General features: G+C 38.1%; 2 protein-coding genes across 2 annotated transcripts in view; one reads left to right on the plus strand and one right to left on the minus strand.

Moving 5' to 3' along the window:
- Positions 1-579: 579 nt before the first annotated feature.
- RIBC2 (RIB43A domain with coiled-coils 2) lies at positions 580-14,873 on the minus strand (the record flags this gene model as incomplete). The annotated part of the gene is made up of 7 exons (XM_079537072.1): positions 580-661; positions 1,605-1,771; positions 3,085-3,312; positions 8,271-8,389; positions 9,073-9,417; positions 12,456-12,537; positions 14,757-14,873. 7 exons carry the CDS (start codon positions 14,871-14,873, stop codon positions 580-582), a joined length of 1,140 nt encoding a protein of 379 aa, XP_079393198.1.
- A 345-nt stretch (positions 14,874-15,218) lies between these two features.
- Positions 15,219-25,501, plus strand: part of SMC1B (structural maintenance of chromosomes 1B) — a gene marked incomplete at both ends in the record, with an annotated part of 34,177 nt that continues 23,894 nt past the window's right edge. The window contains 8 exons of the mRNA XM_079549122.1: positions 15,219-15,354; positions 18,047-18,235; positions 18,535-18,647; positions 19,782-19,985; positions 20,316-20,554; positions 20,946-21,204; positions 22,622-22,762; positions 25,303-25,385. Coding sequence (XP_079405248.1) covers positions 15,219-15,354; positions 18,047-18,235; positions 18,535-18,647; positions 19,782-19,985; positions 20,316-20,554; positions 20,946-21,204; positions 22,622-22,762; positions 25,303-25,385 — 1,364 coding nt within the window. The remainder of the gene's footprint in view (positions 15,355-18,046; positions 18,236-18,534; positions 18,648-19,781; positions 19,986-20,315; positions 20,555-20,945; positions 21,205-22,621; positions 22,763-25,302; positions 25,386-25,501) is intronic.

Here is a 25,501-nt window from a genome sequence, read left to right on the forward strand (position 1 = left end):
GAGCAACCTACGTAATCTATTATTCTTTCTACAATTCAGGATAAATAGGATAATCATCTTTGTCTACTTTTTTTTTTTTTTTTTCCCCATTTAAAAACAATCAAATCAGCCAAACAAACAAAAAACTCACAACTTTCTGTCTACGTTACTTTTCTTTCTTCCCATAAGCCTGCTAAGTAAGAGATTACTACTTGTGCTTCACGTGATCTACTTAGGTATCATTCTCTGACCAAGCTGCAACAAGTAGCGTTCTATTTTAAATTGTGACCACATTCTAGAAATTAATTTCTAATGACTTTTATGACACCAGTATTACAGTTAAGCCTGAGACACAACTGTCAAACAGTCTAACTTTTAAATCAGCTAGCAATTTTAGAAACAATTCAAAAATGATCAAAATGTTTCTCTCAGCACAGATAGAACCTAACAGACAGTCTATTACAGTCTAACAGACTATTTCAAGTGTACTGTTCGGATAGCACAATTTAAACAGAAGAATAACAGTAGTAATCAGCATTAAAAAATGGGACAGCTCAATTAAAAACTGCTTTAATTTTCTGTGTTGATGCACCTGGAATGTCATCGACTGGTTGTATTGAATTGTGCAAAATACTGACTTGTTGGACAATTTGAATATTCTTCTTCTTTAAGATAAATGTTCCTAGCAACAAATAAACAAAAAAAAAAAACAACACAGTTAGTGACTGCTTTCTCAGTACACAGAACTTACTTGAGAAACCTAAGAAAGATGTAATGCATAAATTCATAATGCTCATAAAATTCAGAATTATTGTGAATGGAATTAAATGTAACTGTACTTGCAACATGAATATCATGTCTCGATACTGCAAATTTTATTTTTCATCCTAAAGAAACCTTCCAGATCCTCACAATGAAAAACTAAATTATCACAATTCAGAATTTTTGCTTGCATAATAAGAAAGCACCAAGTATTAGGAATTCTTTTGCAAGATGTATAGATGGATATATGATGAGAAGGAAAAAAAAGTCAGATTGGAGGATTAGAACATTGAATCAGTCGGCTTGACTTTTTTCCCTGTCATCTTCCCTCTTTCTCAGCACATCAGAAACAACACCTATACACCATGATCTGTCAGTGGTTAGCTAGAAAATCAGCTAGTTTTGACATAATGTCAAAGCTCCGTTTGTGCGATCAACTTCACTTAGAGCTATCAGAAACTGGAAACTTTTAATGAAGTGGGTGGACACCTATCCTGGTATTTATTTCAGAAAAGGAAGGTAAATGAAAGAAACACATACTGTTTTATACCCACTAATATGATTTGCTGTCTAACTGTATTTATTTGCTCTTTTGCTATCTATATAAACTTAGCAATCAGTGGAACACTGCTAAGAATTTCAGCTACTATTCCATATATGTGGATCAGTAAACATCACAATCTAGTCTTTGAAGGTGTTTCCAATGGTAATGAAACGCATTCTTAATCTAAAATGCTAATTTTTTAAAAAAGTATAATTTTACAATAAAACTTAAGACAAGCAGAGAAGTTCTTTGAAAGCCAAGCAATTGTACCAATGGCAAAGAGTTTTTCTGAAAAGAAGAAATCTCTCTTATCACTTACTTTGATTTCTGCTCCTGGGATAGTTGTGCATTTATGCTATCTAGAGCTTGGCGGCATTCCCGATTCTGTCGTGCTTGATGCCGCTCTAAAATTAACTGTGCTCTTGCAGCCTGCATGCTTTGCCTGTCCCATTCAGCATCTCTTTGGCGCTCCTCCTCTTTTAATCTCTACAAGAGGGGAAAAAAAAAGCTTCATTTTTTCTTTACTCAAAGACAAAAATCCTATATAGAGTCATATTGGTAAATTCATCCAAACAACAAACTTGCTATCCTTTGCTGAACACTAGGGGTAGCACTCGAAATAGGGAGAAGAAGTACACACTTGTGAACAAGGTAGGAGCACACGCAGTAGACAGTACTAAAATAGTTTAGATCAGGAAGCTACTCTTTTCTAAGGAGCACTCCCTAGCAGAGACTCCTACTTTTGCAAAAGAAGAAGGTAAGAAATGTAGGCCTGCTGTCTGGCAGAAACACTGTCATTAGACTATTATTTCTTTTCTACATCCTAGCTCTTTCCAAAACACATAGGTTGGCAAGATTACAATATATATATATGTATATATATTTAAGTTCCCAGACCCAAATAATTTCTTTCTCTATCATCTCTGTGATATTACCACTTCTACTGCATTTCTTATCTGATATCACTGTGAACTGAATCAAGAACAAGCCAGAAAAAACCTTCTCGCTTTCACATTCAGCTCCCGCACTAAATGAATTAAGTAGCTTCCTATATAATAATACCTATGCCAACACACTTCTGACTGCAAAGGAGGTATACATTTCTTCATTTAGACTGCCTCCATCCATCCACCTGTAGAGCATCAATTACTGGCAATATTTAGTCTTTCTATTGCAATCCCATCTCAGAGCATGAGTCATAAATGTGCAGGAAAGTAAAAAGGAAACTCAGGAATTTCAAAGACTCTGAAATATACATGAGTAGTATCACTGGATAGGCTCTCTTTGTCTTGCTCAGGTTTCATGTGTCCATGAGGACACTCAGGTTTCAGATTGTCTGTCCTGCTGTGACTGTCAGTTCCTGGCTCTTCTTCCCGTATGGAGAAGACCACTCCTATTCCTGCTCATCTCTTGCTGGCAGTTCATGCTGTTTCAAGTCCTAAATTGAGCACCATGAAGCCTGGCCTTCGGGCTGTGTAGGGCCTTGATCCCCAGCTGGGTGACCACGGACCATGCCCCAGGATTCTCAAGGCCCCCTGGCCTTGATCTTCACAGCAACCTACTTTTCAGCCCAACCCCAAGGAAGGCTCCAGCTTGCTCTTGCTCCTCTCTGGCAAGCCTCCCAAGTGCTTCAGAGACACTGTGTTAAGTTTGAATGATTAACGTTTGGTGAAGCTCTGAACAACAGAAAAAGTCTCAAAACTGGAGACAGTGCCAACTTAAAAATATGTTCTTCAGACTATATTGTTTATAGTACTATTACAACCAATCATACAGAATATGCACATAAGCGTAAATACCAGCTTCTCCAGAACTTGTTGCTGTTGAAAGGAGCGGATTGCCATCAGCTGATCCTGATTCATTCCCTTCCACCGATCTGTGATCACACGATGTGTACCAAAGGAACTGACAGCTTGCTCAGGGTTTTCAGAAAGTAAGTTTCCTTGAAGCTGGCTGGAAATTTCATCCATATCATCTTTCATTTTTTGACACTTATCCAGCCTCCTTCTTTCAGCTAGTTCAGCAGCCTGAAGTCAACAAAAGTAGAGAACTAATAGCTTTTCTGATAGAAAATATTAACTTAAGGGATGCAAAAAAATTAGCACCTACATATAGATTTATTCTCAAATTCCATACAATTGTCAACAGCATCACATGTGAATATTATGATCATGGCCCTACTGGTCAAAAAGAATGAAAATCCAATGCCATGCATTAATTATATAAGCATAATAGCATTGTTTTAATTTTGTCATATCTCATCCCCGCTAGGGCAAAGAGCATGGGCTGTCAGACCTGCCTCTTGCATATACAGTTTTGCACATATATCATGACTGCAACAGGCTAATGGATACCAATTTTTCCAGTTTTTCCAAGATTCTCTCATTGTCTGCTGAAAATTACTGGCTTTGAAAGTGAAAAGTTGAAAACTCTAAGGCAGAGTAACTAGAATCACAGAATCACAGAATCACAGAATTGTAGGGGTTGGAAGGGACCTCCAGAGATCATCGAGTCCAACCCCCCTGCCAAAGCAGGTTCCCTACATCAGGTAGCACAGGTAGGCATCCAGGCAGGTCTTGAACATCTCCAGAGAAGGAGACTCCACCACCTCCCTGGGCAGCCTGTTCCAGTGCTCCGTCACCCTCACTGTAAAGAAGTTCTTGCGCATGTTTGTGCGGAACTTCCTATGCTGCAGTTTCCAGCCGTTTCCCCTTGTCCTGTCTCCACTCACCACTGAAAACAGTCTGGCCTCGCCATTCTGCCCCCCACACCTCAGATATTTATAGACCTGGATCAGGTCCCCTCTCAGTCTCCTTTTCTCAAGGCTGAACAGACCCAGTTCACTCAGCCTTTCCTCATAGGAGAGATGCTCCAGGCCCTTCACCATCTTCGTGGCCCTCCGCTGGACTCTTTTCAAGAGATCCCTGTCTTTTTTGTACTGGGGAGCCCAGAACTGGACGCAGTACTCCAGATGAGGCCTCACCAGGGCAGAGTAGAGGGGGAGGATCACCTCCCTCGACCTGCTGGACACGCTCTTTTTAATGCACCCCAGTAAGCCATTGGCCTTTTTGGCTACAAGGGCACACTGCTGGCTCATGGCCAACCTGTCATCCACCAGGACACCCAGGTCCCTTTCCGCAGAGCTCCCCTCCAGCAGCTCATCCCCCAACCTGTACCGGTGCATGGAATTATTCCTCCCCAGATGCAAGACTCTACACTTGCTTTTGTTAAACCTCATCCGGTTTTTTTCTGCCCAGCTCTCCAGCCTATCCAGGTCTTGCTGAATGGCAGCACAGCCTTCAGGCGTGTCAGCCAATCCTCCCAACTTCGTATCATCAGCAAACTTGCTGAGGGTGGCCATTATCCCCTCATCAAGGTCATTGATGAAGATGTTGAACAAGACCGGACCCAGCACAGACCCCTGAGGAACACTGCTGGTTACAGGCCTCCAACCGGACTCTGCACCACCAACAACGACCCTCTGTGCTCTGCCAGTCAGCCAGTTCTCAACCCACCTCACTGTCCACTCATCTATCCCACACTTCCTCAGCTTTGTTATAAGGATGTCGTGGGGGACAGTATCAAATGCCTTGCTGAAATCAAGGTAGACTACATCCACTGCTCTCCCCCTGTCCACCCAGCCAGAGACAACATCATAGAAGGCTACCAGGTTGGTCAAGCACGACCTCCCCCTTGTGAACCCGTGCTGACTATTCCTGATAACCTCCTCTTCTTCCAGTTGTCTGGAGATGACATCCAGTACAAGCTGTTCCATCACCTTTCCAGGGACAGAGGTGAGGCTGACTGGCCTATAATTGCCTGGGTCTTCCTTCTTGCCTTTTTTGAAGACCGGGGTGACGTTGGCTAGAAGAAATCAACAACTGAGAATGACAGGCCTATCTAGACCCAAATGCAGGTCCTTTGCAAGAGTTACAGAGAAGAATTCTCCACTCAGCAAGCATGATGATCCATCCCACCAGAGAAGACTGCTAACCTGGGTTTATCTCTACGCTTGCTTTTATGGACTTTGGTTTTGTATGACAGGAGCTCTCCCAAGCATCAGGCCTGGAGAATGTCAAAGGGTTTTTTATTTGCTATGGGCAAACATAGACAATGACCCATTAAAGAATGGACAGAAAAAAAAATAACAGAAGTATTAGATGTGCAATCTAAGAAAAGATGAATTCTTTTTTTTCATGATAAATTAGTCAAGCTTCCAATTAAATAAGATTATGCAGAAAATACCATGTTGTTGTCATTAGATGATTCATAAGAGATTACAAATGCCAACAAAAAGACAAAGCAAAAACCACAAAGATTTTCAACATTTCGATACTTCTGGGACACCAAACCAGAATATCTTGGTATATACTTTTAGCTTATTAATACTACAAATACAGCAATTATTTTTAACTCTGGAAATGCTCCAAAATAAAGCACACTTAACAGAAAGTCATTTTGGATGGATTTCACATAAATAATTCCTGAACAATGATGAAGAATTATTGAAGTTTAAACAGTGTAATTTTTATTGACATCGCTTTATGAAGGCAGTTTCGCTGTGATTTAGCAACAGATCCAAAATAGGCTCTTACACCTTGTTATTTTAACCTTCTCACAAAGAGAGCCTAAAGTTTTCTGAGCTGCCTGGGAATCTTACTGGAGAAAACTCTCAAGCCTGTGCATAGCTATGCAGCACTGTAAAATGATTAATGACACTGTGAAATAGGGACTGGGTAAAATCTGATGTATTTTCCGTCAAGACAGTTGGCCAACAAAACAAAATTTATTGGTGTAGCACGAAAACAAAGAACAAGCAAACAGATGCACAAATATATGCTACTTCATTTATTTTAATTTGTGCTCCATCGTTCATATTATATACTTCCATTCCACTGACTCAAGTCAAAAAAACAAAATAAATGTACATGGAAGCACTGCAAGGTCAGGACTTCACACGCTTAGAGTATCGCCAAGCTCTGAGTGTACATGGAACTAAACTGCTCCCAGCACAGGACTAAAAGAATGCACCATGTATTCTGAAGTCCTTACCACAAGCCATGAAGCTCACAAATGACCAGAGTGATCCATCCATAGTCTTATGAGCTTGGGAAAGATGTATATCCCAAGAATAGGATATGAGTGACAAAAGATATTTGCACAGCACTCTTCAAAGAATGCTTAAAAACAGAGTTACCATGCTTCTATGTTTACACAAATATTTATTTCAGGTGAAAAAAGGCTTCACACTAGCTACTCAAAGTCTTGAATTTGCTGGGCACTCTGGACTGATAAATTTGAAGTCAGATATAAAAATTCCTTTTCTAAAATTCATTCTCTGGCTGAGTGCCCCGGTTTTCTCTTAGGAAAAAAGATGTATAGAAAATCCCTCTAAAAGGCAAAGCCTTTTTCTCTTAGACACAACTGCTACATGTACAATACAGTAAAAACGAACTACACTGAGATTGTTGCTTCTTTCTCTATTATTATGCCCTTTTGTGAGAAAACAAACAAACAAATGTTATATGTATTTAATATGAGCACAAATAAAGTAGAATGTACAAGGCCAAATATTAAAAACAAACAAACAAACAAATTACACCGGACACAAACTTCCCCTCTACTCCACCCCATTTCCCAAGCTCCATCACAAATTCAGGAACTTATACATGGAACAAATTTGTACGACAACAATTATTTTGGATATTATTGTTAACTAAAGTGCACGTAGATGTACCATTTGGGGTACTTTTGCAGGTACTGATGTAAAATAGTCTTTAGACTATTTTAGACTATTAGACTTCAATCAATAAAATCCTTTTGAATTATCTTGTCTAGCTGTATATATATAAACATACATACACACACATATATATATGTATACACATATGCTCAATGTAGTTTGAAGGACTCGGGCAACACTTATTCAAACATGTGCATACATACTATCACACTTTAATCAAAATACCTACCTTATGTAGGTAATGTAAGTAAAGCACACACCTTATTTTGTTGTGACTTATTTTGCTGTGACTAAAAAAAGGTAATTCAGATCAAATATTGTTTAACAAAACAAATGGTGTCCATCCAGCCCTTTAAGCTGCGCACAAAAGATATACAGGATTAACTTAGTAAGAAAATCTGTACAGTAAGATGAAGAATTGAAGCATGATAGATTGCAGTACAAAGACAGGTGGAAGTGAATGGAATGGAAGACCATTAAGTTTAACTGCCTCTTCACAGCTAACCAAAAGTTACAGTATGTTATTTCTGGCATTGTCTGAGTGCCCCTTGAACACTTGCCTTGGGGCATCAACCATCTCTCTAGGAATCCTGTTCCAGAACTTGACCATCATCACAGTGAAGAAATTGGTCTGGTTACCAATGATAGAGAAAAGTTCATGTTATGTTTCAGTGAGTTCCAAAGCTTGCTTGGAAAACAACCTAGAGACAGATACACAGCATGTGCTAAAAACAATGGTCTTGGGGCATTAAAATAACTGATAAAGACAAAAAGCTACTGGTAATTTTTCCACAAAAAGGAAAAGAAAAGCTGGCAGAAGCAGCTAAAATAATCAGATGACTGAAAAAAAAACAAACAAACAAGAAAAAAAAAACAAAAAACAACGAGAAGGAAGTGCTGAAGGCTTTTGCTGTACTACATTTCACAGACTAGAAATCCCAGAGAGATGGGATTAATGGCTGCATGCTACAACAAGCTGAGAACAAGAAAGAAGCATTCTCACAGAAGGTAACCAATTAGAGGATAGCCAGATCCTTGCAGATGACAAAGAAGTGAAAAAATCTTCTGAATCAACACTGAAAGGTAGCTGCTATCAAACAAAGTGATGTGTAGACACTAAACATAGTGATGTGTAAACATCACTACTTGTTATACTTTTGCTCACTGGTCATCTAATTTCCCTTCCATTTTCTCTCCTCCCCCACTCATTAACAGAAACAAAAACCAACATGATGAATTTACCTGGCTTTTGTTAAAGTCTTTGATAGCTGCACAAACAGCACGTCTGGTTTCTTCTTCTATTCGTTGTTGTTCCATTATCTTTTGGTCCAGTTCAATCCTATTCTTGTCATGAAGATCATCTGAATTAGATTAAAATGAAATGCAGTCAACTTTCATGGACATTGTGTGTCATATGAATATGGAGGAAGGGGAGGCTAAAGATGTAATAAGCTGATTTAGGAAATTATTTCCCAATCCTGTCACCAAACCTTTCCATCTTGGAATTTCAGATGATTCATGAAATCAGTTTATTTTGTAATCAATCTTGTCTTAGCAGGTAAACAAAGTTTAATAATAATAATAATAATAATAATAATAATAATAATAATAATAGTAATAAACACTAAGCATGTTTAATAGCAAGACAAGAAAAAGAAAAATGAGAATTATTTTGTTTGCTCTATAAAAGTAAAGACTGGATGATTTGGCCTGCTGAAGTGTATATATATGTGTGTGTGTGTATATATATATATATATGTCATGCAAAGTACAGATGATTTTTCAGAATACTCTGATACTTCATACAAGGTATAAAACAGAAATGAAGCCTAGGTAATTATTCAATCATTAAGTTATTAAATTCTTCATTTATATATCAAATACATTACAAGTTGTAGAGCAAAAACTGCTCTTTCTCTAAAAGCTGAATACACCAAAATACTGCTATGTCAGAGCCTTACATAACAGGCTATAGCACAGTTATGTCCTGAACACCTGACTTAGAGAGAAAACAGATAAAACCTCCCTTATCTTCTCTTGTTACCTAAAAATTTTTTATCAGCTAATGCATTCTTGTAATCTCTCTGTTGCTGAAGAGACCACTCTCTTAACTGCTCCTTTTGAAATTTCGTCCTCTGAGCGTAGTTTAAGTCTTCACCCATAAACTTCTGCAAGCCAGATACAGTGCATCGAGGATCACTGTCTGAAAGCCGAGCAGGTCTATCCTTCTTTAGAGCCTGGGGATCAGATAGATCAAATTCACGTCTCGTTTCTGGCTGCTGAAAATTCTTCTGAAAGTCACTGACAGCCTTGTTCACGTTTCTGATGTTGCGTTTTTGTCGTTCTTCTAACATACACATCAACTTGTCATTTTTCTTCATTTCATTCGCTAGAGTAAAATGAGCACAACGAACATATAATTCTTAGAAGAGTATACAAATCAAGATGGAAAATGACATTTTCGAAAGGAATAAATAGGAATACATGTATTCCAGGGTCAACGCCTTAGGAATGACTATTTCATCTACAAAGGGTCATTCTGCAAAATACTCTAATGTTAGTAATATTTATTTGTAGAGTACTTCAATGTTTCTAGGAATTAATTTTCTTATTAATGTGAAATTATATATAAGCATGTGAAAAGAATACAATAATAAGTACCTCTGGAACTAAAAAATTTCATTTGATGAAAGCTTGCTTTACAGATGAAGTGTATTGTTTACTAATTCTTCATATTTACTTCCAATTTAGCATTATGACTAAAATACAATAAATTCCTTATTAAGAATATACAATAAAGAATTCTCAATTTAAGACATGTAGGTTGCTCCATAAGTAATGTTTGTTTGTTTCCATGGAAACTACAACAGATAAAAAGAGCACAATAACACTATTTAACACAGCACATTCTCAGCTATAAAACACTATTTCCAACAGAGTCACCACCATTTTTGTCAGTAATGAACAAGAACCTACATGCTGTGCTCATAAAAATCTGTACCAGCAGAGGTGACCCATCGTTACCACTGCTGAAACAGACCATCCATGTGCTAATGTCCACTGTTTGGTCTTCACCAACACTCAGTAAGCATCAATGAATGTCACTGGGTGCCATTTTTTCTGCATGAAGTTATTCAGTCACACCTTTGCACATCCTTGCCAGATACCATTTTCTCAGACAGCCCCTCTGCTGCCACCTATTGCATGACAACAATATGTGTAAGAATTACCACGAAGGTTCAACCTTTACTGCCATTCCACCAACATTTGCTTCTGATGTCATGGACCAACATAATAAAATAGGAGGCATTACTTTTTGAGCAACCTCGTAGTTATTTCACAGTTTCAGTAATTTTTCTAAGCACAGCACTAAAAGAATTGGCTGTTGCTAACAGCTTTTGAAGAGCTTAATAGCTCTTATCTATTTAATAAAAATGCTAAATAATCCAGTCAAAAGTTTTTAAAAAATGCATACATGTTAGCCATTCAAATATAATTCACAATGAAATATAATTTCCTTTGATGCCAGACTTCTGGCAGTTTCCTAGGGGTCTGAGTCTGCCAGGTATTCCACCAGGATAATCAAAACCAACAGCGGAGGAAGGAAGAAATGGAAGGAAGCACGGAAGCTGTCATTTGCAATTGAACTCTTTCTGAAACATGTAGAGTGCCCAGTCTGTGGGACCTTTAGAAATGATACCATGAAAAAGCGTTCCAACCAAAGAGGGTCATCAAGAGTTTTGAGACGAGTGGAGATAGGTCTAAAATATTTTTGTGGCTATGCGTTCCAACTCAGTCGAGAGCAATACCTCTCAATTACAGCCCTGTTGTTTGCGATACATGCAAGTCTGCAGATGATACTCCAAGCTGAGCAGCAGTGCTGATGCACTGGTGGGAAGGGATACCATTCAGAGAAACCTTCACAGGCTTGAGAAGCAGGCTCGTGAGCATCAAGTTCAACAAGGCTAAGTACGAGTTCTACATTTGAGCTGGGACAGTCCATACATCAGTACAGACTAGGAGATGAATTGATTGAGAGCAGCCCCGCTGAGAAGGACTTGGGGATATTGCTGGATGAAAACTGAATTTGTGCTGGTATTGTGCCCTCACCGCCTAAAATCTCCTGGCCTCAAAAGAAGTGCAGCTAGCAGTTTGAGTGAGGCAATTATACCCACCTCCTCTGCTCACAGTAAAGGGTGGGGTCTTGTGTAACTCACTCTGGGGCCCCCAGCACAAGCACCTGTTGAAATGAGTCCAGATGATGGCCCACTAAAAGAGGGCTGGAGCATCTCTCCTATGAGCAAAGGCTGAGGGAATTGTGCTTGTTTAGCCTGGAGAAGAAAAGGCTGCTGGAAGACCTTACTGCAACTTTTCAATATATAAAAGAGGCTAACAAGAAATAGACTTTTTACTAAGGTCTGTAGTGACAGAACAATGGGCAATGATTTTAAACTTAAAGAAGGTAAATTTGGATTGAATATAAGGAAGAATTTTTTTTATGACGAGTGGTGAGACAGTGGGACAGGTTGGCCAGAGAAGTTATGGCTGTCCTATCATTTCAAGTGTTCAGGGTAAGCCTGGGAAGGAGTTTGAGCAGCGTGACCTTGTAAATAATGTCCCTGCTTATGGCAAGGGGGTTGAACTGGATGATAAAAGTCACTTCCAACCTAGGCCATTCTATGATTTTAGCAACAGAAATCTGTAAAATATTGTATCTACTGATTCTGTGTAAGAACAGACAGGAAAAACATAAACTTATTTTGCAAGACAGCAGTAAAATAAGTTTGCCACTTCTGCTTGAAAAAGAATTATTATTTTTCCAAATCATCCTGTATCTTCAGGTCTCTAACAATGCTATTTATCAAGATTTATTAAAAGAAAACACTGAAGATTAAAACCTATTCAGAAATACACACCAGTTTACTCATGACTGTACAAAACCCTGAGACCCTATCTCAGATAATAAGGAAAATACATATTCTACCAATGCAAATGTATAAACATAAATAGGAATACACAAAGGATTCATTTTGTAAGTATGAATTTAGACAAAAGCCTAATTGCACATGCACTTATAAATATATAGATATACAGAGTTGATAATCAAGGAGATAGACTTCATTTGAAAATAATTACAGCTGTTCAAAATATATGGGTGTCCAACCTTTTAGTTTGCTGGGCTGCACTGAGTGAAAATAAATAATCTTTGGCCATATACAAAAATATATAATATAGTTAATATATACAAGTAACAAAACAGTTATTTTTAAAATATTTTTTATTAAAACATTAAAAATAGGGCAATAAAAGCAAAACTAGTAGGCTGGACGCGTATAAAAAGAAAAAGAGGGAATGAAATACATGACAAATCTGTTTACATTTAACTTCATACAAATATGAGTCTATCTATGAATATAATAAATATACCAAGTTCTTCATTTCGTGCTTTTTCAGTTGCTTCTTGAATTTTCCTATCCTTAACCTGGGCATCCAATGCATCTTTATCAACCTGTTAAAACAAACAAACAAAAAGTAAAAACAACAACACACCAACTGTTACTGGCTGTCACTGGGTGTCTTTGTAAGACTTATAAAAAACACTGACAATTCTTCAAGAGCCTGATAAAGTGTTTTAATAGTCTTTGCCTATTAGAATCACAGAGTCACTAAGGTTGGAAAAGACCTCTAAGATTATCTATTCCAACTGTCCACCTACCACACATGCCCCTCACTGCCACACCTTCACGTCCCTCAAGCACCTCCAGGGACGGTGACCTATAAATACTTTGCCTTATTTCTGTAACAATCAAAATGATGGAAGTCAACCATTTGCCTCACTTTTAACTTTAATCATTTTTCTCCCTTCCATATGCCTCCTGTGCTTTTCTGACCTCTTTTTCCAATTCCTACTGTTTTGGTTTTTTTTAAGCTCAGATGATGGATAACTATCTCCCTGATGCCCCTCACATTTATAAACATGCACACCAGAGGATGAGAAGCACAACAGCCATGGCGCATTTACCTCTGTCATACATGCAATTCTCATTGCATTCAAAAAGGCAAACTATAAGGTAAACTATAGATTTAACTTGCTCATTCCAGAACCATGCTTCCTCTAGTTGAAACATTAGCAAATTTAAGGCTGAGATATGCAAGTGGGATTTAAATTATAAATTCCTTGCTATAAGCAGTTTGAAGCAGTTGATTTCTAATTTGTAGTTATGCATAAGAATTCCTATGTAAATGGAACGTCTTTCATCATTTTTCATTAGAACTGCTCATCTGAACTCTTTCAGAAAAGCACTGAATTATCGAGGATTAATTCTTAAATCTGTAATGAGATGCACCATGCTTTCCCATTTCTCAGGCAACTAAACATACAGAAATCAAAGTAACTAGTAATAATCAAGGGAAAAAAAAAATCTTACTTCCTATTCTGCTTTCCAGACAACATTTTATTCCATTTTAAAAACTTCTCAATCCGCGGTTCAAATAGTTTTGTAGCTGTCAAAGACTGCCTTCATTTTTGAATAGTCACAGACAATCACTCCACTAAATTAGTGACAGAATGAGAAAACAAAGAATCTAAAACCTCATTGGAAATAGATATATACTCTATACCTCCATAGCTTTGTTGACTCCTGCTTTGGACTTGGCTTAATTTCAAACCACAAGAATAGTCTCTTCTGTAAGCACTTCTTGCTCAGCCAACAAATATGGTATTATGAAATGATGTTCATCAAAATATTTACAGAATTCTTCCAATGGATTCACTTTCACTTTAGATGTTTGTCTTGTGTAAATGGATCTATCAAAACCTGTCCAAAGGTGGTTTTACAACAGTATTTGGGTAAGATCTCCAGACGGTATAAATCAGCATTGCTCAGTAAAGTACAGAGATCCAATGGTCTTCCCTAAGCGAGAAAGGGCATTTTACATTCAGTATTCGAGGCTCGAGAAAAGCCATCATAAGAGAAACTGTGCTTCCTAGCAAAGAAAGTTGAACTATCTTACCGTGCCCACGGAACTTTGTTAAAACACATTATTAGCTCCTATCATTTAACTGTACCATTGGCTACCGTGCCTGTTACTTTACCATGTCACTGACTGCTGCACAAAGGTCACGAGAGCAATTCCAAGGTGCTGCCACAGACCAGGTAAACATACCCTTCTGCTGCCATACAAGATGCTTCATTACGTGAGACTGCTTAGATCAGACCGTCATCTGCTGCAACCCTACCTGCACTATGAAGTTAACAGACTGGGCTTGTTTCCACCGCTTCTAACTTTGATTCTAGGCTAGTCATTGCAATCAAAATTGCTAGCTATTGCCCTCAAAAGCAACTTAGCTGCAAAATTTAGGCTTATTTTGCAACACTTTCCCCCCCATGCACGCATCCAGACTCTTAACATGAGACTGGATGCATTAAGGGAAAATTAACTACCGTAACTCCTTGTACGGACTCTTCATAGCTATTTAACTACCACTTGATTTCCTGATAGTCAGACTGAAGACAAAGCCCACTGGAGCGCAGCTAGAGAGAACCGCATCTCACTCCCACCAACAACCTTCGGAAAGCGTTGTAAGCCCTCCACAGAGTGCCTCGGGGAGTTCGCTGCTCCTCCCCTCCCCGGAGCCAGACTCACACAGACCTAGGCGGACTGCCGGCCCCACAGCCCCGGGCAGCCGAGCCCCGACCCGCGAGCAGACTTCGTCCTCGCCCTCACCCCGATGGTCCGCACTCGCGCGTTAAAGATGCGGCCCTGCCGCTGCAGCTCGCGCTGCCGCCGCCGCTCCAGAGCAGCCGCCTCCTGCAAGTCCCGCCGCGCGCTCAGCCCGCTCATAACGCCGGCAAGAAGCGCGAGCGGCGACAATCGCCGCTAAGGCACAACACGCCGGGTCGCCATGGGGACGAGCTCCCGCCCCCTCCCCCCCTCAGCGCTCGCTGGCCAATCAGGCGAGGCCGCGCGGCCGCGAGCACGAGGCGGGCGGCGCCGTTGTGCGTCGGCTGCTGAGGGGCGAGGTTGGGCTTGGCGGGTGTGCGGCTTAGCGCTCGTTTGGGCCGTCTGCTGCTCCAGCCGCGTACGCTGAGAGCTTTCTTTTCTTCTGTATCCCTTTCCAGAAGACAAACCGTTAAAAAATAATACTCGATGGTGTGAATTTTGTGTGAGGCTGAAGTTCGAAGGGGAATGGCCTTTGCACCCACAGCCTCAGGGATGGGCTACCTGAAGCTGCTGATAGTGAAGGACTTCAAGTCCTGGCGTGGGGAGCAGCTGATCGGCCCCTTCATGAGGTTCAACTGCATAATTGGGCCCAATGGATCAGGTAGGAGGCTGGGAAAGTGTCAGGGGCATTTGGAGGCCATACGTGTCCTCCGCAGTTGCCAAGATGGAGGTGTCTGTTGCCCTTGCCCTGCTTTCCCAGGCTTTTTCCCAGTCTTAGTTCTGGGCTCTTTGCCAGGTTGCTTAAAGCCTGATGAGGGAAAGAAACCATAACAGCAAGTGCGTCCAAGTGTGGGCCCAGTAATAGGGCTACCACAGCTGGCACTGAATGGGCTGGAATGGCAGCAGCTTGTCCCTTGGGGGCAGAATTGCTTGAGTTTTGCATAGGGGATGTAGACTTCTGTGGGCCTCTTTACAGGGACCTGTGGGCTTTTTTTGTCGTGGAAGTGTTTTATCATGTCAGTGATCATCTTTCAGCTCCCCCGCCCCAGAAGGTGGAGTAACAAAGTGCAACAATACTAATAATGTCTTTTAACTTGTATTATTTGCATTGTGGAAAACAGTTTAAAAATCTGCCATGTGATGAAGACAGACTTCAAGCTAGCAGGCTTAATTAGGGGCAGGGAATGTAATAGGAAAGATTTGGTCTACATTTGATGAGGAAAAATAAATAAACATTAAGAAGAGAAATCCAAGGAAAGCTGTTTGTGTCAAGTTGCATCATATTTTGAATGCTTTCCCTTCCACACGCTTAGAAAAATAGCAGTATTGCCACCAAACAGCCTCAGACATAGTTTCGGTGTTAGAGAAGAATCAGAGGGAACACATACAGTGTTTCTAGTATGATCCATGAAAATAATGTGAAAAAATCTTAGAAGTATTAATGAAATGTGTGTGTTAAAATAGTGATGTTATAGGGGATGGTGTTTCACTCTCTTCCCTTTTGTAGTACTTCTCAGCTTGGTTGTTTTGGGCTGTGGATTGGGCTGTGACACTGGGTGTACTTTGTCCTTCTCTCTCATCACTTCTTTTACTCTTTTTTTTTTTCCAACTGCTGCTTTCATTTTGTTTCTGTTCTTCATGTTTTCTGCACAAACTTCTGGAAGGTCCTGAGCTGCCATTGCTTCTCTAATGGAAGATATTGATTATCAGTTGATTTCTTTATTATTTTCATGGTCTTGTAGAACAAGCAGTTTGCAAACAGCACATGCGGCTGTATAGGTCAGCTTGGTATGGTCAAATGAAGATGGTTTTACTCTAATGCTCTGAGTTCTAAACTGTAATAATGCAAAATGGCTTCTTGATTGTGTTCTAGTCCTTGCCTTAAATGCCTTCTGAGGGGAGAGCGTGGCTTTTGGGGGATGGCAACTGCTTCGGACACAGTAGTTTAGTCCCCAAGTCTTCGCTTGACAGTGTGTCTCAGCGTAGTTAGGCGGTGGCTGCTGGAAGTTTTAAAAATGTGGCTCACTTCTGCTGAAAGCCCTATTCAAGCAAATGGGATTTTATTCTTTACTTGGCAGAGAACAAGGTGATGCTCTAATGAGGAGCCGCAAGGACAGGCTTAGCATTTGATCTTAGTTCCCCAGTCCATTAGTGATTTAGTTTATGATCTTGATTTTTAGATCCTGCTGTTCCTGCATTTTTTCAGTTGAAATGAGATCCATAAATATGCTGTTCTTCCACAGCAGTTGTTCCCGTTGCTCAGCAACAGCCAAACATTGCTGTATGATTGGCACTGGGATAAAACCCAGGCATGTGGAAGGTCCAGTGCTGTGCTAACTCAAGTTGTGGAAAAAAAATTTGTGTTTCGATACATTGGCTAAATGCAGTCCTGTCAACAGTGAAAAACAGGCAGCCCTGCGTTCCATTTTGATGAAGGGATTTGAGAGTAAGTTCCAAAATTGCTGGAAAAAAGTGTCAATTCTTTGTAAATACGTTATCTGCAAATTTTCATATGGAACGTGTAGAGTAGTAATCACATAATCAACTGAGAAATTTGATCATGTCTCTTTACTAGCCTTTTATAAGACCTATCTTACCAGAGAGAAATATCCCTTGCTTCACAATCGTGCCTTATTCACATCATCACCTTTTGTCAGTCTGCACATTCATGGATAAATATTTTCAAGTATGAAGCACAGGAAGAGTAATAGTTCATCAAAAATTTCTGAGAGCACCTTGAGAACTGAGTAATAACGGCACCCTCTTCCACTGAACCAGACTGATGCATCCATTTTGCAAGAATGAGGTCAAATAGCCACTAGTGTTTTGTTTTTGTTGCTCGCCTTTCGTTATTGCTATAGAAAAAAATATTAAAGAAGTTTTGTTACTTACATTACATTTACTATGTATTTAATAAGTGGCCCAAGACAATCAAGATAATTCCTCTTGACTCAGCGCAGCCCAGGCAAGCCAAAAGGTTGGACATGCATGATAAAAAAAAGGGCTCTATGAAGTAAGCATTATGATAGTGTTAGTTCAGTAATAGTTAGTAAGTAGTTTACTATTACTAAATAGTTTAGTAAGTAATGACAATAAAGTTTGTTCTGCCAAGCTGAATAAATAACAGGAGAGTTTTTGATGATTTTTATTAAAGATTAGCTTTTATCTGCTGCCTCTGTTGCATTTCAGAAATGCATTTCTTCATTGTATGCAATATGTTTTCCTCAACGAAATACAGAATTAGAATTCTTGAAGACTTTCGTGTCTGCATTTGTATTTTTAATTAATTGTTAATCATATCCCTCCTTCAATTTCTTCTGTGTCAGAGCATTGACTTGTTTGTTTGTTTCTAGGAAAATCTAACATAATGGATGCTGTTAGTTTTGTGCTGTGTGAAAAGATATCTAATTTGCGAGTTAAAAGTGTTCGAGAACTAATTCACGGAGCACATGTTGGCAAACCAGTTTCTTCTACAGCAAGTGTAAAGATAGTATACTGTGAAGAAGATGGGGAAGAAAAAACATTTTCGAGAGTTATCCGTGGTAGGTGGCAGGTCCTTTTGGATGTACATTCTGTGGTCTGATACCTAAAAAATGAAGGCCAAGAATAGTTAAGTTTGAATTTCAAATACTTCTTACAGTCCATCAGCAGCATCTTGATACCAAGTGTAAAAATTGCAGAAAATGTATACTAAGGGTAATGTTAAAAATTAATCAAGGTAGAATAGTTGAAGTCCATTTTCTTTGAGGAAGTTGCTCAGGAAAAAAATGTGGAATAATTTTACTGATGCATTTTCTGTTGCAGCCTTTTTAACGTGATTGTTTTTTCTTTTCTCCTTCAGATGGTTGTTCAGAATATATTTTCAATGATAAGTCTATTACCCGGTCTGCTTACATATCTGAGCTTGAAAAAATAGGCATACTTGTCAAAGCTAGGAATTGTCTTATTTTTCAGGTGAGCATTTAGGGTACTTCATAAGAAAATAAGTTTCTGAGATTATTTGATATCTGTAACAGTTATCTATTCAATATTCAAGCTAGTTTCAAGGTGCTTTCAAGCCAATAAACTTTATCTTGGCCTTATAAAAGAATTTTAAGTCTTTGAAATGAGAATGATAGACCTTGTGTGTAGAGAATTACATTAGGAGGAAAGGGGCTAATTTGGAAGAATGCTTATTTCTTCAAAATAGAAGATGTAGATCTTTACTTTTAAAAGTTTGCAGTGTTAATTTCTAGAAATGTTATAAAAAGAAAAATGTTTGCACCATATAATGTTAATCTAGAGAGATGAAAATTTGTAAGACTGTCTTTTAGGGATTGAAAATCCTGTTATTACTTCAAAAGTATTTAATGATACAAGTAATGAATTCATGTGCTTATGACACATAAGCTTGTGTGCTCATGAGTATATTTCACATGATTGCCTTTCTTATGTTTTATTGAACTGTGATTGTGAAATTCCCAAGGAAGTACTACTATTTTTCTTCTAGAGAAAACCTGGGTATGCATTCTTTTTGTGATCATAATTCCTACTGTGAGGGTGTTTGCCCACCATAACAGCAGATTGAAGTCAGAAAATGTACTGAATACAGTTTTCTGAAAATGATAATTGCTTCAGGTCAGTGAAGATTTGAAAGCTAACGTATGGACAAAGCTTGTGACCCGTTAGCCTTGGGAGTTGCACAGTCTTCAAATACACTGACTTGAGCAATTTCTCTCCTGGAGTAGCTGTTTTTGAAATTTTTTTCATTGCAAATGTCTTTCAGTTCTTTTAAAGAGGCCAATGAGATAGAATTTTGGTTTTTCTGATACTGTGCTCTCCTTTGTTTAAGTAGATTTAATTTGAATGTGTATTTCTTAAGTAGTGTTTGATATTATAAAATTATTAATAATTGTAACTTGCTTAGTTGGCTAGATTATAGTCTTTTCCTAGCCTTTGAATCTATATGTATGTTTTCAATAATGCTAATCATTAAAATATCAGGAGATAAATCTGTATTATATCTCTTAGAGATGAAATTTATCATTCTACAATGTGATCTGCAGTGGTTCATTTTTTTTTTTTTTTTTTTTTGCAATTTTGTGTTAGGGAACAGTAGAGTCAATTGCAATGAAGAAGCCAAAAGAAAGAACTCAACTTTTTGAACAAATCAGTAACTCATGGCAATATGCTGAGGAATATGAAAAAAAAAAGAAAAAAATGCAGCAAGCAGAAGAGGATGCACATTTCAATTATAACAAGAAAAAAAATATTGCAGCAGAACGCAAGCAAGCAAAGGTAGAGAAAGAAGAGGTAACTCAAAGTTACTACTTTTGTGTGTGTGTTTTTGTGTCTTCTGTGAACTTAGTTTTTAGGAATAAAATACCATTTTTTCATCTAGTATTTTTTCAGTATACTGTAAAATACACATTTCTAAGTTATTTTAAATATTTTATTATAAAAACTAAATAAATTGAGGAGTAGAGTAGCCAGTATTACTACAGTAAGGCTTGACTTAGATATCTGAGTTTTAATAGTGTACATTACTGGTACATCAGCCTACATCACTTTGGACTTCAGATTAGACTGCTAGTGATTTAAAAATCATTTCTTAATCTAAAAATGAAATTTTAATGTTGGCAGGCAGAGCATTACCAGATGCTTGTCAGAGAACTGAATGCAAACAGGATACAGCTTCAGCTTTTCCAGCTCTATCACAATGAAAGAAGCATTGAATCTCTGAAAGAGAGTTTGGATGAAAAGAATATGGAAGCTAGGGTCAAGAAAGACTCCCTTTCTACAGCAGAAGATGCCTTTAGAGCAAAGAAAAAGGTGCTTGGTGTACTAAACAGAGACCAACAACACATAGAAAGGGAAATGAAGTAGGTTTTTCAATCAAGTTCTCTGATAGTTGACTTAAAGTATAGTCTGCACTGGGAATTGCTTGGCAGGTGGGCGTTTCCTATTGAAGCGAGTAGGGTGATAACTCCTAATGCTATGGAAGTTGGGTTGTAGCATTTTACTTGAGTAATAACTAAACGTTGATTTTTTTTTTTTTTTTTTTAATTATTATTATTTTTCCCCCCCAACATTGCCAACATTTTAATTACTTGTTTGTTGTGAGATTTCAGAATTTTGTGCTGCATTTCTTCAGCTTTTATTTTCAGTGGATGTTTAAAAATAACACCTGTGGGTATGTAACCTTGCAGCTGACAATAGGTGGCTGATTTGCATGTTTGTTTGGAGGTGTTGTTTTATTTTTCGTTCTTTCAGGACTCTTCAGGCATCCCTGATTCAGCAGAAAGCCCTCTATATAAAAGCGAAGGAAAATACTTCCTACCAAATCAAGAAAGTAGAAATGTCTAAAAGATCTCTAAGGGACAAGGAGAAATACTGTGATAAGGAAAAACAAAACATAAAAGAACTGGAGATAGAATTGCATGATACTGAGAAGGCATGGAGAGAATTTGAGAAGGAGACTGAAGAGGAGATATTGCTGAGAGTAGAACGTGTTGAGCTGAGAGAACGTCAGGTGAATTGGGCGACCAGGAAACAAAATACTGTTTACTAGTGAAGTCTGAAATCTGCACTGATGACAAAGAAACTTCTTTTTTTTTTTTCATCAGTAACCTGTTATTTTCTACTGTTCTTCTCATTGAGTTCAAACAAAACCAAAACTTCACTTTTTTGGGGGGGACTATTTAATCAGTTAAATAGAATTGATGCTTAAGCTTTTTGGGGTAGTGGAGCATCTCCTTTCTGGGAGAAGGGAAAGAAAATGACAAATTTGGAAGTTTTGAGTGGGGAACAGTTCTAAGAAATGTATTTAAGTTGCAGAAAGAATCATAAATGTGCTATTCTAAGATTAGAAAGGATATGCAGTTCAGTGTTTAAAATCTGTTTTCTAAGTAATATGAGAAGGTACTGGAGGAAGCAATGAATTTCCAGTGAAAAAGAAATAGAGAAGAATTTGATGGAAACTTCAGAAGGGTTGTACGGAGGGACTCTCCTCTGTGGATTAGGGTTATAGCTACATAAATAAGTATCTAGAGCTAGGTTGAGAACTCTTCTTGTTCTGCTTTGTATTGTTTTCCTTTCTTGTAGGAGTTCAGATAGTACAGTGTGGGAAGGTAGAATAGAAAATACCACATAGGGTCTTGGGGCTGAGAGGATTCATTCTGAGAAATGGCATGTTGCTGTACTGTAGAAATACGTGTTCAGTTAGGAAAAAGAAATAGATGACAAATGCACGCAAGGCTTCATATTGTACATGCCATTTACTGTGGGTCAGAAGCTACTGCTGAGGTAACTTGTATTATTTGAAATTTTAGAAGGAAATTGCAGTATTATTTTACTGTAAATTCACATTTTGAAAATCCGCCTTCGAAACCATTTGTCCTGAAACTCTTCTGTACCCAAATACTACCTTCTCCACAAAATATTTTCTGATCCATTCACAGGGAGCCTGAAGAGTTGCTTATTTAGCATGTGAATGTTATTTTGCACCTTGAACACATTTCTTAAATTAGTCATAACTTTGTGGGATTGCTTCAAGTACCATTTCATGTGTTAGCCTTTAAGTATTGATTTGATACCATTCTATCGCAGCATTTCTGTGTTGTAATGATAAATTCAAAGCTTGCTCTAGTTTTGGACTGAGCGAAGACATTGTTTTAAACTTAATATTCACTGTAAAGTACTGTCAACATGATAAAACAGAAGTTGTTAAATACCAGAATAGTTACTGCCTGTGGTCTTACTTAAGTGTAAGCTTTGAATTGAATCTTCCCTTAATAAAACGTAATGGATGGAAAGGCCTGCAGAATTCAGTGTCTTTTATAATACTAATTTTGATAAGGTAGGAAATTACTATTTGAGACTATAAAAACATGAGTTGTTTCATTTTCAGTGCAGTGATTTTTTTTTTTTTCTTGTTCTTATTTGTTCAGCTGGAGCGCTACAAAGAACTAAAGGAAATTGCAAGAAGGGAAGTAGCTATGCTAACACAGCAGCTAGGTAAACTTCGTTGGGAGCAAAAAGCAGATGAAGAAAGGATGAAACTTTATCAGAGGAAGAAAAAGGAAATTAAGGTACTTGTATCAAGTTAGAATTGCACTTTAAGGAAAAAAATGTGCTTTTTCTGCACCTCTGCCTCTGGTATGAATGTCTACATAAATGTGTTAAATGATGTGACAGAAATCCTTGGCGAAAGATAAATGGCAAGTATTCACGCATTTCTCATATTGCAGCAGGTTTAGAAAAATGACTTAATTTTTTTTCAGAGAATGATTGCATGGGTCAATGCTAAGGGTTGCTTTGAACAGTCTGGCTCTAGCATTTCACAGTTACTATGTAGAGGACATGTACATAACTCTAAGAAGTTCCTAGTTCTATAAACTTAATTCTTCTTTCAGAGGTTCCCTAGCATTCTTTATCTGTATGACTATCATCCCCTTTTGAGGTTTATTTTGTTTACAGCAGCTGAAATAGTTTGGAAGGGACTTGAAGGACCAGAATGAGAGAGAGGGAGAATCATCATGATCACTGTGGTATTGCAGTTCAGAGAACATGCCTGTGAATGTAGATATCTACTGTCATTCTGCTTCTGATATACATAATTACACATCTGATCTTACTATGCTTGATACACTCTCTTAGAAAAATTATTTCCAAGCTTGTTCTGCTTTGTGTCATGCTTCTAGAAGCTCAACTGATGATCTTTTTTTCAATAGAATGCTTGCACTACGATGTTTTTATATTTATTTTTCCCAACTATGCCAACATGGCAACATGCTTTTTTTTTTTTTTTTTTTTTTTTTTCCCCCACCATTTAGTTGTGGAGTCAAGGTTTGGAGGAGACTCTTGTTTGGAAAACTCAAATTAGTCAGATGAGATGTTACCAGTTCTAGGAGTACTAACACTTAAGTGATCTAAATATAAATTTGCTTATAGAGTAAAGTAAGTATTTTACTTGATAACTATGAGAGTGTGAAGTCATCCTTGCTATCAGATTTAAGGTAATACTTGTACATTTGTTCGCTGTTTATGATACTACTTTTTCTTGTTGAAGGACTAGCTATCAGAAGAAACTATTCAATGACTAGAAGTAAAAAAAGAAGTTCCACTCGTTATGCTTCTGAAACTCCACAAATCGTATTTCAGTGTTCAGAAAGAAATAAGGGATGCTGAGATTTCATAAAATGCGTGTCTGACCATTAAGAGTTGCCAGTATTCATCCGTGCTGTTGACAGCTGATAACTATTCTCCACACTCAGATACGCATGTGACTGCAGCAAGCTTGTACTGCCAGTGTAAGAAAGACTGTGGCATCCAAGTACACTAGTGGGCCACCATGCTCATTGGGGTTGGAGCACTTGGCATAGCAGGAGAGGCTGTTTGAGCTGTATTTCTTCATCTTGTAGAAAGCAAAGAGGAGACCTTAGTGCTACCTGTAACTACCTAGTGGGAGGATATGAGCAAAATAGTCACTTTCTGGAGGTGCACAGTGATAGAATGGGATACATCAGGTGCAGTTTGGAATATGGGAAACTGAGTAAACTGGAAATAGTCAAACGTTGAAATGAGTGTGCAGGAAGACTGGAGTCTCTGTCCCTGAACTATTGAAAATTTATCAGGACAAGGCCTTAAAACAAGCTTGTATGAATGACTTTCCTTTGCATCAGCTGGTGAACTAGCAAGCTCCAGAGGTCCCTTTCAAACTGTTACTCTGTAGTTCAGTAACAGCTGTTAAGTGTTAAGTATGTGAAATTTCAGCTAAAACAAGATGGATCTTAGTGCTTCTGTATTTTGCCCACAAATCCACTTACCTCCTTCAAATTTCTGGAGATATGCAAGACCAGCGTGGACACCTACCTGTGCAGCCTGCTGTAGGGGGCCTGCTTTGCAGGGGGGTTGGATTTAATGCTCTCTAGAGGGCTTTCCAGCCCTCACAGTTCAGTGATTCTGTGAAACGCAGATGTCAGATCATTAATGCGCATTGCTAGAAGATCTGTCTGTAAAAGAGAAGTGATTAAAAGAGACCAATATATTTAAAACTGTAGATGATAGAGATGTTTTGAAAGGAAACGGTAGGTCTCAAGGATTTCAGAAGGCATGACTTAATAAAATACTAAGTAACTTTATGTTTTTCTTCTTCTTGCTGCAGTTTATGGATTTTCATTCAGTTTAGGTAACTGAAAAGACTTATTTTGTTGCTGGTTTGGTTATGCTAATACAATGATTTTAGGTAGGAATTTCCATGTCAACTTAATGTTTTTAGAATAAAGCTTTTATTAACCTTTTGAAAAGAAAAGAATCTTTTTTGCTTTAAAAGCTGTAATTCACTAACACTGTGTTTAAAATTGTTTCATTTGATATGAGGCTTTCTCTGAACTGTTGCTGAACACAAAAAAATATGGTAGTGTCCTTTGTATGGTGAAATTATTTTGTTCTTCATGGTGCACCTTCTCTACTGATGAGAAAGATACTGTTTCTTCAGCATGTGGTATGTAAAAGGAAGAATAGGTAATGTTTTAGTACTTAAACTAAATTAAGAGCTTTGTGTCTTGTTGGGGAAAAAAAATAGTATTTTTATTTGTTTTTATAACATAATCTGTTTGTGATTGCCTAGGAAACCATTGTACAGACTGTGGAACAGATAGAAGAGTATAAGAAAAAAGTAGAGAAGTTGGAAGAATATACTAAGAAATGCACGTATGTTTAAAAATGAAAATTCGTTCTTTTATGTTATGTATTTTCAGGGTTGGTTTGTTTGTGATTGTGATGTTAATATTTCAGTTACTTCAGCTTGAATTATGATGAATTCTGCA

This window comes from Tetrao urogallus (assembly GCF_951394365.1).
Source record: "Tetrao urogallus genome assembly, chromosome: 1".
In the NCBI taxonomy this organism is placed as follows: Eukaryota; Metazoa; Chordata; class Aves; order Galliformes; family Phasianidae; genus Tetrao; species Tetrao urogallus.